Source organism: Heterodontus francisci, chromosome 31 (assembly GCF_036365525.1).
Source record: "Heterodontus francisci isolate sHetFra1 chromosome 31, sHetFra1.hap1, whole genome shotgun sequence".
In the NCBI taxonomy this organism is placed as follows: domain Eukaryota; kingdom Metazoa; phylum Chordata; class Chondrichthyes; order Heterodontiformes; family Heterodontidae; genus Heterodontus; species Heterodontus francisci.
The window spans coordinates 50,267,344-50,283,060 of NC_090401.1; the positions used below are offsets into that span (position 1 = coordinate 50,267,344).

The 15,717-nt window shown below is 44.1% G+C and overlaps 1 protein-coding gene across 4 annotated transcripts in view; it reads left to right on the plus strand.

Annotated features, from left to right (window-relative positions):
• Positions 1–15,717, plus strand: part of nkain1 (sodium/potassium transporting ATPase interacting 1) — a 507,954-nt gene that overhangs the window by 357,538 nt on the left and 134,699 nt on the right. For all 4 annotated transcript variants that reach the window (XM_068011547.1, XM_068011548.1, XM_068011550.1 and 1 more), the window contains one exon: positions 6,523–6,603. In XM_068011547.1, the coding sequence (XP_067867648.1) occupies positions 6,523–6,603 (81 nt within the window). The remainder of the gene's footprint in view (positions 1–6,522; positions 6,604–15,717) is intronic.

Consider the following 15,717-nt stretch of genomic DNA (forward strand, 5'->3'; position numbering starts at 1 on the left):
CCTCCAGCGGAATGAAATGCGATTATAGAAGAGCACTTCATTAAAAAAAAGAAAGGAGAGAAAGTGCAGGAAAACACACATGCATTTCTCTCATTCATTCAGAAATCCTTAAGATTGTTACAGCCTGTCTTTTCTCAGAAGCAGTGCTGCTTTAAACTGCCCTTTTTGGCATCCCAATGTGATGAACATGTGATTTTTGGGGAAGTTTTTAAGTTTGCACATTTCCATGACTGTCTAGGGTGTCTTTGTTCTTGTTGAGGGCTGCAGGGGGAGAGTTAGATTTAATTAGCTCTCGTGTGAAGTTCTGCTCATGAGAGTCGGCAGTGGGTGGATCCACTCTGAACTTCCTTTCAGTGCTTTGATGAGTCTTGCAAGGGCTTTTCACTTTAGGCGATGGTTGATTCCCTTTTCGCCTGACTTTGGAGGGATTCTTTGCTAATCTTCCCTTTGTCCTCTGGGACACTCCTGCTTGCAGGTATTTGTCCAGATTCTACTGCGCTCCCCTGCGGCACCTCGACTAGGTGAGGCATCACCCTCACTGTTTTTTTCTGCCCTCTTGAGGGCTTTCTTTGTCTCTGTGGGTTTCTGTAAATGCTGTTAGCAACTCTGGTGGGGTGATTCCAGTGTCAGAATTTACATAGGAGGATGTGGGGTCCAGGTTTTTCAACATTTTGGGGTTGGCTGACTGGACAATAGGGGTTTTCATCCAGGAATCCTCTCTGATCTCCTTTTAACCTATCCTCTTTGCCCCTTTCTCACCTTTGCTCTCTGACATTTTGCCTGCCCTGTGCCTGTCTGTCTCCTTTTGTTCTCGGCCGGGGTCCCTTACAGTTCACCAGCCCTCAGCTGGAGGATTTCCCAAAAACTGATACAGGACTTAGGGGTGCAAATTTCACTGTAGGTTGGGGTTTTCCCTTAACTTGGCACATGTGGCAACTCCTACAGTACTCCACCACATCTTTGTGGAGTTTTTGCCAGTCAAACTGCTGTATTATGTGGGCTTTGATTTTTTATATACCGACATGCACAGCCACTGCAATCTCATGGGCATTCTTAATATTTCTCTCCAGTACCCCTGCAGCACCACTAACTGGTGAACCACTGTCCACTCTTTCTCCTTAGGTCTTTGAAGAGAACTCCATTTCCTCATCAGTACCTCATTCTTTAAATAATAGCAATCAGGCACTCCCTCTGCTTCAATTTCAGTCTGGGCAGCCTGTGTTAACTCTCTCAGTACTGGGTCGGCTCGCTGAGCCTGAGCTAGGAAAGATTCGGTTAATTAATTCCCTGAGTCTTCTAACTTTCCAAAGAAAGTCTCAGACAGACAGATCTCATGGTCATCTGCCTGCAGTGCCAATTCAGTCTCCTCTAGGAAGCTGGTTTGATCATGGCCTGGTTCGCTGCACATGCAGGGGAACTGCAGGGGACTGTCTCCTGACACTGCCCTGTCTCTCTGACCTCCTGCGGTCTCTCTTTCACTACTGGGGAAGTTACCACCTTCACCACTGCCAGATCATTACCTAGGAGCAGGTCAACCCCATCCACAGGCAAACTAGGGACAATCCCTACAGTCACCAGTCCCAAAACTAGGTCACACTCGAAGTGCACCCGATGTAAAGATACAGGTGTACACTGCCCTCCAATTCCATTTACCACCATTCTGGTATTTACTGCACTCTCTGAGGGAAAGGTCAGGCCTTTTCCCAGTAAGAGGGATCTAGTGGCCCCTGTGTCCCTGCAGATTACTATGGGTTTGCTTGCCCCACTCAAGGGGTATGGGGTTACTCTACCTTCAGACACAAGATGCTGATAACCTTCAAGAATCCTATTAAATTTTCCTGCACACACAGCAGTATGTTTTCTGGGCCTTACTACTGCTGCAGTTAAAGCCACAGCTTGATCAGCTGTGCTTTCCATCAGGGTCCTTTCATCTTCACCGAGCAGGTGTGCCCTGATTAACCCTGCAGGTTTTCCCTTTAGTTTCCAGTAGTCAGCTCTTAGATGACCTGCTTTATTACAGTGGAAACACACAGGTCTCCGGGTCTCACTCCTACTTACCGCACCTTCATTTTTGGCTGGAGGAGGGCCCCCTGTGTCTCCTGCTTTTCTTTTTCTCCCAGGACTGCTTGGGTTTCTATCGCCTTCCTACCCTTTGTCCTTTTCAGATTTATGGGGGTGACTAAGAAAGGTTTTTCCCGGGGAACTGACTTGTATATTAGAGCAAACTCATCAGCCAGAACTGCGGCTTGCCTTGCTCTATGAACTTTCTGTTCCTCTACATGTGTCTTTATGGAGAGTGGGAGAGAGTTTTTAAATTCCTCCAGCAGAATTGTCTCTCTGAGATTTTTATAGCTGGGCTGTACTTTAAGAACCCTCAACCACTGGTCAAAGGCAGCTGCTTACTTCTGTCAAACTCCAGGTAAGTTTGATTAGCTTGCTTCTTGAGGGTTCGAAATTTCTGGCGGTAGGCTTCGAGTACTAGCTCATACACCCCAAGGATAGCATTTTTTGTCAGTTCATAATTTGATGCACTCTCATCTGGCAAAAGAGAATAAGCGTTATGGACTTTTCCTGCTAACTTGGTTTGCAGCAGGAGAGTCCAAGTCTCAGCTGGCCATTTTAGTCAGTTGGGAAAATTTTAACAAACCCATACACAGCCCTGCACTTGTATCTTCCACGCTTTCACTGGGGTTACTCTGTCGCCCCCTAGCTAACTCAAGCCGCCTCAGCTCTCTTTCCTCATGTTCCTTCTGGAAGGTTCTTTCGTTCTCTCTCTCCTATCTTTCTTTGTCTCTCTCCTGTCTTTCTTTCTCCCTCTCCTCTCTTTTTCTTTCTCCCATCTCTCCCTTTCTCTTTTGCTTTCCCTGACTTCTAATTCAAGTTTCCTCTGTTCCAATTGTATCATTGCTGGCAATACCCTGTCGGAGTCTATTTCTAACCCTAACTCTGCTTCTTCAGATTCAAGGGGAAAATGGTTGGCCACTGGTCTTAGGAGTTCCAATTTCATAGCTTTGGCCCGGAAAGTGATCCCACTCTGCTCAGTAATATTTCTCAACTCCTCCATAGACAGTGCTTTTAACTTATCCCAAGTTACTTCACCCTGGCTTGGGGAGTTACTGGCATCAGTCGCAGACATGTTAGTATTCTAGCACACACAACCACAAGAAAACCTGTATTGAAATCTTTTCTCTTTTTTATTGGGATCAATTTGGCTTCCCACTTCTAATTGCTCATTTGTCTGTGAGTCCAATCCGGATGCTAGCTCCCAAATTTCTGTTATGACCAGGTGAGGGAGGGGTCTAGGGCTCCCCTCTCAGCCTTTGCCTGGTTTGGCCATAACAGGGTTTAATTTTTACAGCACCATGTTTTAAGCTGGCCCTCAGTGAATCCTTGTTCACCGCGCTCTAATTGTAATAGCAAAGAAACCAACCAGACAGGGTTTCTTAGATTTAAACAAGAAAGGTGTAAGTTTATTAACTTTAATTCGGGTTAAAACTACTAGAAATATGCGACGCGACCACACTAGCATGCATACATGATAAACTCACATGCAAACAGAGACAGAGAAGGAGAAAGAAGGGGAAAGGTTTAAAGTAATAGCTGGAGTTCAGTTACTGGTTTTTGGATTTGATGTAAAGTCTTTGATTGCAGTTGTCTTGCAGTTCTCGTTAGGGCCCAGTACACACTTTCAAACTTGCTTAGCTGCAGGAGTCTTCTCTCTCGGGGTTTGAGTGGCTTCTGTGGATCCCTGAAACTTCATGAGAGAGGGAGAGACCTTCCTTCTCTGTTGTCTTCAAATTGCAATCTCTCTTACAACTGTTCTGTGAGCACAATTCAAAACTCCAAGTTGGCCAGCAAGTTAGTCATGTGATTAGCCCCTTATTTGGAACAACTATTCCTATGGTTTGTGGATTTCAAGGCTCTCGATGTGGGGGGGGGTGGGGGTGGGGAGGGAGGTGTGATGTACACAGACAAGATGTGGATCACTGTTGTCCAGACCAAGCTTTGTTAATTGAATCAGTGAGCAGTTCCCACTGTCTCTTCTTTATCAACGATCTTTTAGAATGCAAAATATGCAGCCATGTTTCAGTGGTCTTTTAAACTAAGCTATTTTTTTCAGTCCAGCAACAGTTCAAAATTAATGTTCCATAATGCCGAAACCAACATGTCTCACTTTGGTAGCTGTGGTTTTCATGACAGGTCTTAACTGTTCCTCTATCTCCCTGTCTCTGTAACTTCCTCCAGTCCTATACAGCCAAAACGTTCATTTATATAGTGCCTTTAATGTGGTAAAACGTTCCGAGACACTTTATGACACTGAGCCATATAGGAAGATATTCGAGTAGGTGACCAAAGGCTTGGTCAATGAAATCTGTTTTAAGAAGCGTTTTAAAGGAGGAAAGAGAGGTCGAAGAGATTTAGGAAGGGATTTCCAGAGCTTTGGACCTTGGCAGTTGAAGGCATGGTTGCCAATGGTGAAGTAATTAAAATTAGGAATGTGCAAGAGGCCATAATTAGAGGAGTGCAGATATCTCTGAGGTTTGCAGGGCTGGAGGAGGTTACAGAGATAGGGAGGGAGATGACATGTAGGGATTTGAAAACAAGGATGAGAATTTAAAATCAAGGTGTTGATTAAACAAGAAGCACTGTCGGTCAACGTCCACAGCAGGTGATGGGTAAAGAGCACTTGACATGAGTTAGGTTACAGGCCAAAGAGTTTTGGATGAGCTTCAGTTCATAGGGGTGGAAGACACGAGGCTGGCCAGTAGTGCATTGAATAGTCAAGTCTAGAGGTAACAAAGGCATGGATGAGGGTTTCAGCAGTAGATAGGCTGAGGCAGGAGGGAATTGAGTGATGATACAGAAGTGGAAATCCGTCTCTTACAATCTATGCACTCCTGCAATTCTGGCCTCTTGCACATCTCCAATTTCCTTCACCATCATTGGCGGTCGTGCATTTAGCTGTCTAGGCCCTAAGTTCTGGAATTTCCTCACTAAACCTCTTGGTTTCCCTACCCCCCTTTCCTCCTTTAAGTTGCTTCCTAAAACCTACTGCTTTTTGTTACCTGTCCTAATATCTTATTTGGCTCATTGTCAAATTTTGTCCAGTAACACTCCTGTGGAAGCAACTTGGAACTTTTTACTACTTTAAAGGAGCTATAGAAATAGTCTTTGAACAACTGCTAATCCCCTCTACAATGCACACAAATTAGGTCCATGATAATTCACTCAAGTTTGATCCCTGCTCTATGTTGAGTGAACTGAGCATGACCAAGGCAGCAGCAAGCTACATTGGCCTCTGTGCCCCTAAGCTAGACGAAAGACTATCAACCAGCTCTCCCCATTGCCTCCTGCTGGATTTGTGGGTGATGAACAGATCAGGCTGAGAAATAGTGGCCCCTATAGTCTGACAAAGCTTTGTCAAGGCCTGTGTAATGATAATGGGCCCTTGAACAAGATGCCAGAGCATGGCTAGTACCTATGGAATTGAAGCTTGTGTATCATATTGAGGTATAGTTCCCTGACAGTAAACTGGCCCTTCTTCATGTGTGAATCTGGACAGTGAGGGTCTTCAGATTATTTGACCTTGACAGCAATCGCTCCCATATGATTCTGCCTGCACAGCGAGGGCTCAGTTTCACAGCCACATCCAACAGACACTCGCTTCGTGTTGAATTAATGTGCCAGCTTGTATTATGTTCTGAAGGCTCAGGAGTGGATCTTGAACCCACGGCTTTCTGACTCAGAGGGACAGTACTTCCAAACGGACCTAAGCTCTGTAAAGTTTTTAGTTAATATGAAAATCCTGTGCTCAATGAACAGCCAGCACTTTACATTGCTAATATCTGTCAGCTTGCATCTATGAAATTTGTGGCAATTCGAGTCCTTTGACAGCAGTTGGAACTATCAGGTAATCTCTGCAGTCCACCATTCTAACCTACCAGAAGAAGCATGTCACAAATAGAAAGAATGAAAGACTTGCAATTATATAGAAGCTTTCACAACTTCATGACATCCAAAATATTTTACAGCCAATGAAGTACTTTTGAAGTGCAGTTATTGTTGCAGTGTAGGAAATGTGGTAGCCAGTTTCTGCACAGCAAACTCCCACCAACTGCAATATAAAAAAGACCAGACCGTCTGTTTTTGTGTGGTCGATTGAAGGATAACCATTGGCCATGACATTGGAGATAACACCACTGCCCTTCCTGGGATCTTTTATATTCACCTGAGAGGGCAGATGGGGGTCTCAGTTTAACTTCTTATCTGAAAGATGTCACTTCAAACAGTGCAGCACACACTCAGTACTGGCGCTGGGAAGTTCAGTATAGATTATGTGCTCAAGTCTCAAGAGTGGCATAGTCTGCTGACTCAGATGCTGGAGCGCTACCAACTGAGCCACGGCTGACACAGTATGAAAATGTGTTGCATTGTAACACAACATTTAGAAATTAATCAGATATATTGTGAACAGAGCTTTCAATCTCTAAAGTAATCTTCTTTCTCCTTTGTCTTATACAGTATGCAGGATGGCTGGTGCTGTGGGTGGCATGGAACGCATTCATCATTTGCTTCTATCTAGAAGTTGGGCAGTTGTCACAGGTAATTATCTACCTTATGATCCAAAGAGATGATTGTTAGAGTGTACTTAATCAAAACACGCAACCCAGAACTCATTTACTAGCTCCTTTTTTCCTCAGTTTTCCACATATTAAGATAAAGCATTCACATCACAAAGCTTTTATCTTTATATTTTTACATAACTCCGATTATCTGTGGCGAATAAGGTAAATAATTAGAAACAAAATAAGTTTTCTGAATCCCAATCTCAAGCTGGGGAAAAGACCAAGTATTTCAGTGATAAAACACTCGGCCACAGAGTTTTGAATTAGCTGGAAATTGTCAAGGGTTAGAGGGTGGGGTGGAGGCCATTAGAGAACTTGCCCCTTGAGCTGAATGTGGGGATGAGGGATTGGGAGCAGAGAGAGTGCAGAAGGGGCATAAATGGGTAATGTTCTGGAGAATGTTGTCACTGGGTCAAAATCCTGGAATTCCCAACCTGACAGCATTGTGCGAGCACTTTCACCACATAGACAGCAGTGGTTCAAAAAGGCCCACCATCACTTACTCAAATGCAACAAGAGATGGGCAAGAAGTTTCAGCCTTGCCAACAGTGCCCACATCCCAAGAATGGGGAAAATAAAGATGGAAGGTAGCAGTCTCGATACTGGATGAGATGAGGGGTGAAAACCCAGCTAAAGGCTCAACAGGACATCGAAGTTATGTTCTGTTGGGCTCAACCTGAGCAGGCAAACAATGGGTTTTTGGAGTTGGCAATGGAGGCACTGAAATGCAAGTGAGAGTCAAGTGGCATTGCCAATGTTGACCAATGTTGAATTAAGAATCACCCAGGACTTGATGTTGGACAAGCAATCAGATAGTACAGCAATAACCCTGGAGTCGCTGGTGGTGACAGAGTTGACTGTGCATGTGGAAACTGACTTCATGTTTGCAGATAGTGTAGCCGCTATATGTAAATAGTGTTGAGGATGACATAAAGGGTTTGCAACTCCCCTCTGCCAAAACAACATGCTCCTGGTCTTGCAATGGGAGTTCGTGGGAATGTTTCTGAGAGAGGGGCTATCACAACAACAAGAACTTGCATTTATAAAGCACCTTTAATGTAATAAAGCATCGTAAGCCACTTCACAAGAGAGTTATCAAGCAGAATTTGATACTGAGCCACCAAAGGTGATATTGAGATAGATAACCAAAAGCTTGGACAAAGATGTAGGCTTTAAGGAGTACAATTAGAGCTAGGCGGTTCAGGGGTGATGTCAGCAATTGCTTCTTCACAGAAAGGGTCGTGGAAATCTGGAACATTCTCCCTCACAAAGCTGTTGAGGCTGGGGATCAATTGAAAATCTCATAACTAAGATTGATAGATTTTTGTTAAGCAAGAGTATTAAGGGTTATGGAATCAAGATGAAGTTAAGATACAGAATGAAATGGCAGGACAAGCTCAAGAGGCTGAATGGCCTCCTCCTGTTCCTATGTTCCTAATAATTTGCAGCTGTGAAATTTATGCTCCCTTTGCATAATCAGCAACATACTATGTGACAAAGGTTAACTTTACTGCTGTTAAGCTTGTTTCTGTTCAAGCAAAACCAGCTGTGGAACATTTTTTTTCTCGGTTGGTTCTTTGCCAGAACTCGACCTGAAGGGATTTCAGTGGAAGTGCAGTATTGGCAAAACTGCAGAACAGGTGAGAGTTTGTTGAACTCATTATCCTGAGAAACCCAACACACAAGACGTTCGATGCGAAGCCCAATTTACAGCAGCAGATTTGCTCCTACATTGGATTATTGCTTACGCATGTTGGTGCATCAATGTCATCAAGGTTTTCTGTGCTCAAATAAGTATGATGCTCACTGCAATTTATCACCTTGCTGCTTTTGTATAGCTTTATATATTAGACCTGCTAGTCCAAACAATTACTTACCGGGATATACTGCAGCCCTTATTTACCAGAGAAACATTGACCTGAAGGATTTGATAGTCTCCACTTGCAACTGGCGCAAGGTCTACTTCCTGCAGCAAGTGTCCAAAGCCTTTTGATCTGCAATTTGCTCACAATTTACATCGAGTTGTCAGCACCGAAACAGGCTGTTTGGCCCAACAGCTCCACAAAAGCCTCCTCCCACCTTGCTTCATTTCACCCTATCAAGATATCGTTCTATTCTCTTTCTCCCTCGTGTGCTTATCTAGCTTCCCATTAAGTGCATCTTTGCAATTCATCACAACGACTCCCTGCAGTAGCAAGTTCCATATTCAAATCACTCCTTGGGTAAAGAGAGACCCCACGTCACTATTTTGAAGATGAACAAAAGATTTCTCCTCGGTGCCTGGCAAATATTTATACCTCAACTAATAATACTGAAAAAAATGATCCAATTGGTATTTTATTGTTGTTAGTGGGACCATGCTGTGCACAGATTTTCTGCCACAATTCTATTGTTACAAATTTCTGCCATGCTTTCATAGAAGCCATGTACCAGCAATCTTGCAGGTGGATTCTGGGGTGGGGCCCCTTTAAGCTGTGTATCTAACCCATATTAGCAGCACTATAGTTTCCATCCTGGCCTGGGGACTTGGGTGTACATGTGTGTTTGTGTTTGTATGCATTGTCACTGATGCTGCTGGGAGCTCATTATCCTATATTAAAATGAGCATTGCAATAAATCAGAATGGAAAATACTGGAAATACTCAACAGGTCAAAAAGCATCTGTGGAGAGATGGAGTTAACTTTTCAAGTCGATTACCTTTCGTCAGAACTCAGTCTTCTGATGAAAGGTCATTGACCTGAAACCTTAACTCTGTTTCTCTCTCCACCTATGCTGCCAGACCTGCTAAATATTTCCAGTATTTTACGTTTTTATTTCAGATTTCCCTATCAGAAATACTTTGCTTTTGTATCAAAATTAGGATGATTGGCGCAAGTGTGCCCAGAACCCATGACGATGCAGCAGAATAAAGACTTGCATATATATTACATCTTTCAAAGCTTCAAGAAACCCCAAAGATTTACAGACAATTACATATTTTTGATGTGTAGTCACTGTTGTAATGTAGGAAACAGAGCAGCCAATTTGTGCACAGCCACCTCGCACAAACAACAATGCAATAATGACCTGACTATCTGTTTTAGTGATGCTGGTTGAGCGATAAATATTGGGCAGGATATCAGGAGAACTCCCCTGCTCTTCTACCAAATAGTGTCATGGGATCATTTATGTCCACCTGAAAGGGCAGATAGGGCTTGGGTTTAACACCTGACCTGAAAGGCGGCACCTCCAACAGTGCAGCACTCCCTCACTATTGTACTAGGAGTGTCAGCTTAGATTTTGTGCTTATGTCTCTGGAATGGGACTTGAACCCACAATCTTCGAACTCTGTGGGTAGCACCAAGGATAATTAATGAGTTTAAAGTGGCAGACCTGGTATAATCAGAGACTGGTAGAAGTACTTAACTTTGCAGCCTGCAGCCTAAAGATGTTTTAAGAGTGATTGCTGCCCTAATCCATCTCTACAACCCTCAGAGATCTCTGCACTCCTCCAATTCTGGCCACATGCGCATTTCCTATTTTAATCGCTCCACCATTGGCAGCCGTGCCTTCAGCTGTCTCAGCCCAAAGCTCTGGAATTCCCTCCCTAAACTTCTCCACCTCTCTCTCCTCCTTTAAAATGTTTGTTGAAACCTGCCTCTTTGACCACGCTTTTGTGCATTTGTCCCAATTTCTTCTTACGTGGCTCAGTGTCAAATTTTGTTTGATAACACTCCTGCAAAGTGCCTTGGGACACTTTACTGCATTAAAAACACTATAGGCATTCAAGTTTCTGTTGTTGTGATAGCCCCTCCCTCAGTAACATTCCCGCAGTCTCTCCCAACAGTGAGAACAAGAGTCAATTGGAGTGCATGTTTTCTTTGCAGGCAGGAATGGGTTGTCATTTTACAGAGGGAGACAGAGCCTATGGGAGCGTCAAACCAGGCTTTCCCACATTGCTGTTTCCCCAGCAGACTGTTGTGAAGATTGCAAGGGCAGCCTGCAGGATAAGACTTGCTGCTGGAGTTTAGCAAATGCGGTGCATGTCTTTTACTGTTCCCGAAGCAGAGAAAATCCATCCACACTCAGCATTCAGCTGTTAATATGGAGTTCAAAGAAACAAGTTATGGGATCAATTACCATCAGCAAACAGAAAAAGAGAGGTTACTTTCCTGCCTGGAAGGATGAAGCAGTTCTCACTCATAACTGAGCTGACTTTTGTAATGCAATCTCGCATAGAACACAAAGTTTTTATGGCTCCCAATTTTTTCTTGGAATAAGAAAATAGGAGAGGGAGCAGGAGTAGGCCCTATGGCCCCTTGAGCTGGTTCCACCATTAAATAAGTTCATGGCTGATTTGATCTTGGCCTCAACTCCACTTTCCTGCTTTCCCCATAACCCTTAGTCCCTTGTAGATCAAAAAATATGTCTATTTCAGCCTTGAATATGACTTGACCTCCACAGCTCTCTGGGATAGAGAATTCTAAAGATTCATGACCCTCTGAGAGAAGGAATTCTTCCTCATCTCCATCTTAAATGGACGACCCTTTATTCTGAAACTGTGCCCACAAGTTCTAGATTCCCCGACTAGGGGAAACATCCTCTCAGCATCTACCCTGTCAAGCCCCCTCATCTCTCATTCTTCTTAACTCCAATGAGTATAGGCCCGATCTGCTCAACCTCCGCTCATAAGACAAACCCCTTCATCACAGGAATCAACCTAGTGGACCTTCTCTTAACTGCCTCCAATACGAGTATATCCCTCCTTAAATAAGGAGACCAAAACTGTATGCAGTTCTCTAGGTGTGGTCTCACCAAAGCCCTGTATAGTTGTTGCAAGACTTCCCTATGTTTATACTCCATCCCCTTGTAATAAAAGCCAACATTCCATTTGCCTTTCTAATTACTTGTTGTACCTGCATGCTAACCTTTTGTGTTTCATGTACGAGGACACCCAGATCCCCCTCTACCGCAGTATTCGGTAGTCTCTGTACATTTAAATAAATAATTTGCTTTTCTATTCTTCCTACCAAACTGAACAACCTCACAATTTCCCATATTATACCCCTTTTGCCAAATTTTTGCCCACTCATTTAAACCTATCTATATCCTTTTGCAGACTCTTTACATCCTCCTCGCAACTTACATTACCACCTATCTTTGTATCGTCAGCAAATTTGGCTACAATACACTTGGTCCCTTCATTCAAGTCATTAACATAGATTATAAATAGTTGAGGCCCAAGCATTGAACCTTGTGGTACCCTACTAGTTAAAGTTTGCCAACCTGAACATGCCCCATTTTTCCTGACTCACTGTTTTCTGTTAGTTAGCCAATCCTCTATCCATGCTAATACATTATCCCCAACACCATGAGCTCTTGTCTTGTGCAATAACTTTTTATGTAGCACCTGATTGAATGCCTTTTGGAAATCCAAATTCACTACATCTACTGGTTCCCCTTTATCCACCCAGCTCATTACATCTTCAAAGAACGCTAATAAATTTGTCAAACACAATTTCCCTTTCATAAAACTATGTTGGCTTAACAATGAATTCCAACATTTTCCCAATGACAGATGTTAGGTTAACTGGCCGATAGTTTCCTGCTTTCTGTCTCCTTAGAATAGCAGGTTTGCTGAACAAAATAACACGAGAAATCTTTGCAATCTAATTAAGGCCCAGAAGCCTGATTGTACTCAGAGTTATAAAGTCAAAAGCTATCAAGGTTCACCCAGATAAATTGAGGAGAGTGAAAGGTTACTTGGGGTCATTGGAGGAAAAGGAAATAAATTTTGCAGAGGACAACATAATCAGGAATCATTTGTGCCAAGTACAGTTAAAACTTTGGAAGGTTATTGTGAGGGAAGGACATCAGGGAAAATCAGAACTGAAATAAATTGCTGTGAGATGCACACAGAGCACAAGGCTTTGAGTGATGCAGCAACAAAAATGCCCGAGTAATTATGGTAGGGCACTTCACTGTTGAGTAGAGCGATGTGTAGGGAAGATAAGGTTAATTGGGCAGTTTTATGTTTACCAAAGGCTATGGTGAATGATGTTGTGGAGTCTTTTCACTGTACATTGAAGGATTTGTCAAAGAGTCTTCAGTAAATTTCGGTTATAGTTGTACAGCGGACAGGCACTGAGGTCATAGGCAAGGAAGTGGCATGATGTTAGAAGACAGAAGTGCCAAAGTAATGAGATACGAGCTCCTTCCCAAACTGGCATGTAATGATGTAAAGCTGAGCAGGATAACTGGCTCCCATTTTAATTTGGAGAGATGGCGAAAGGAGAACAGAATAGAATTCATTGAAAATCTTCTTCCTTGGCCTCCTTGTCTCGCGAGACAATGGGTAAGCGCCTAGAGGTGGTCAGTGGTTTGTGAAGCAGCCCCTAGAGTGGCTATAAAGGTCAATTCTAGAGTGACAGACTCTTCCACAGGTGCTGCAGATAAAATTGGTTGTTGGGGCTGTTACACAGTTGGCTCTCCCCTTGCGTTTCTGTCTTTTTTCCTGCCAACTGTTAAATCTCTTTGACTCGCCACTCTTTAGCCCCGCCTTTATGGCTGTCCGCCAGCTCTAGCAATCACTGGCAATTGACTCCCATGACTTGTGATCAATGTCACAGGACTTCATGTCACATTTGCAGACGTCTTTAAAGTGGAGACATGGACGGCCAGTGGGTCTGATGCCAGTGACGAGCTCGCTGTACAATGCGTTCTTGTGGATCCTGCCATCTTCCATGCAGCTCAAATGGCCAAGCCATCTCAAGCGCCACTGGCTCAGTAGGGTGTATATGCTGGGGATGATGGCTGCCTCGAGGACTTCTGTGTTGGAGATACGGTCCTGCCACCTGATGCCAAGGATTCTCCGGAGGCAGCGAAGATGGAATGAGTTGAGACGTCGCTCTTGGCTGACATACGTTGTCCAGGCCTCGCAGCCGTAGAGCAAGGTACTGAGGACACAGGCTTGAAACACTCAGACTTCTATGTTCCATGTCAGTGCACCATTTTCCCACACCCTCTTGGCCAGTCTGGACATAGCAGCAGACGCCTTTCCCATGCGCTTGTTGATTTCTGCATCTACAGACAGGTTACTGGTGATAGTTGAGCCTAGGTAGGTGAAGTCTTGAACCACTTCCAGAGCATGGTCGCCGATATTGATGGATGGAGCATTTCTGATGTCCTGTCCCATGATGTTCGTTTTCATGAGGCTGATGGTTAGGCCAAATTTGTTGCAGGCAGCCACAATCCTGTTGATGAGGCTCTGCAGACGCTCTTCTGTTTGAGATGTTAATGCAGCATCGTCAGCAAAGAGGAGTTCCCTGATGAGGACCTTCCGTACTTTGGTCTTCGCACTAAGACGGGCAATGTTGAACAACCTGCCATCTGATCTTGTGTGGAGGAAAATTCCTTCTTCTGAAGACTTGAACGCATGTGAGAGCAGCAGGGAGAAGATCCCAAACAGTGTAGGTGCGAGAACACAGCCCTGTTTCACACCACTCAGGATAGGAAAGGGCTCTGATGAGGAAAATAGGGATGGGCTTTCTTGGGAATCCTTGAAATGTTTTCTAAGGATTGGCTGCATTCAAATTGATAACCAACCATGAAATTGTAAGATGCTAATAAGCTAAATAGGTAATACAGAACTAGGTGGAAAGCAGAAGGTTACTTTTAAGGGCAATTGCTCGGAGAGGTCGCTGCTACTCATGAATGCAGTTTGGAATTAATTCAGTGACCACTGCAATTCATGATGATCAGTGATCTCATTAGCCTGCCTTGCATTTAAGAGGCAGGCGGATGTTGTGATGGTGGAGGCTTATAGGTCTTTAGCATTGAAAGACTAAGATGGGCTGAATTACCTTCCTTATCTGATGCACTGCAGCAACTCACCAAGGCTCTTTTTACAGCACTTTCCAAACCCACTACCTCTACCACCTAGAAGCAGAAGGGCAGCAGATGAATGGGAACACCACCACTTGCAAGTTCCCCTCCAAGCCATACGCCATCCTGATTTGGGACTATATCGCCATTCCTTCACTATCGCTGGGTCAAAATCCTGGAACTCCCTTCCTAACAGCACTGTTTTCTTTTAGAGATACAGCACTGAAACAGACCCTTTGGCCCACCAAGTCTGTGCCGACCATCAACCACCCATTTATACTAATCCTACATTAATACCATATTCCTACCACATCCCCACAATTCTCCTACCACCTACCTATACTAGGGGCAATTTATAATGGCCAATTTACCTATCAGCCTGCAAGTCTTTGGCTGTGGGAGGAAACCAGAGCACCCGGAGGAAACCCACGCAGTCACAGGGAGAACTTGCAAACTTCGCACAGGCAGTACCCAGAATTGAACCCGGGTCACTGGAGCTGTGAGGCTGCGGTGCTAACCACTGCGCCACTGTGCTGCCACTGTTGGTGTACCTACACCCCAAGGACTGCAGCGGTTCAAGAAGGCAGCTCACCACCACCTTCTCAAGGGCAATTAAGGATGGGCAATAAATTCTTGCCTGGCCAGTGGCACCCACATCCCCCAAAAGAATTTTAAAAATCTAAATTCGTCCCATGTGTTTCCTTGTCAATGCATCTGGGGGGTGTGCGTGAGCAGGGAGGTGCAAGTGGACCTATTGTCCCATGTTGTTTATGTGAAAATAGCACATTACGAACTGGTTCTGAGTATGTTTTTGATTCATTCTCAAGATGTGGGCGTTTACTGGCAAGCCGGCATGTTATTGGCCATCCCCGGTTGCCCTGACAACCATGCCTTAATAAGCCACTTCAGAAGGCAGTTAAGAGTCAACCATGTTGATGTGGGACTGGAATCACATACAGGCCAGACTGGATAAGGACAGAATTTAAATTCACATTCTCTGGATTATTAGTCTGGACCTCTGAATTACTAGTCTAGTATCATGATCTGAAAGTACCGCACTTCATGACTAAAGCCTGCTAGAAACAGAATTTTACTTACATTCTAGTTTCCTGGTTTGTTGACACTAAATGCAAATGCCCAGTTTATCAACTGGTTTTCAGGATGTGTTGACATTGACAAATTCCAAAATGCTGATTAGGCTGTGAGTAAACCACCCACTGACATGAC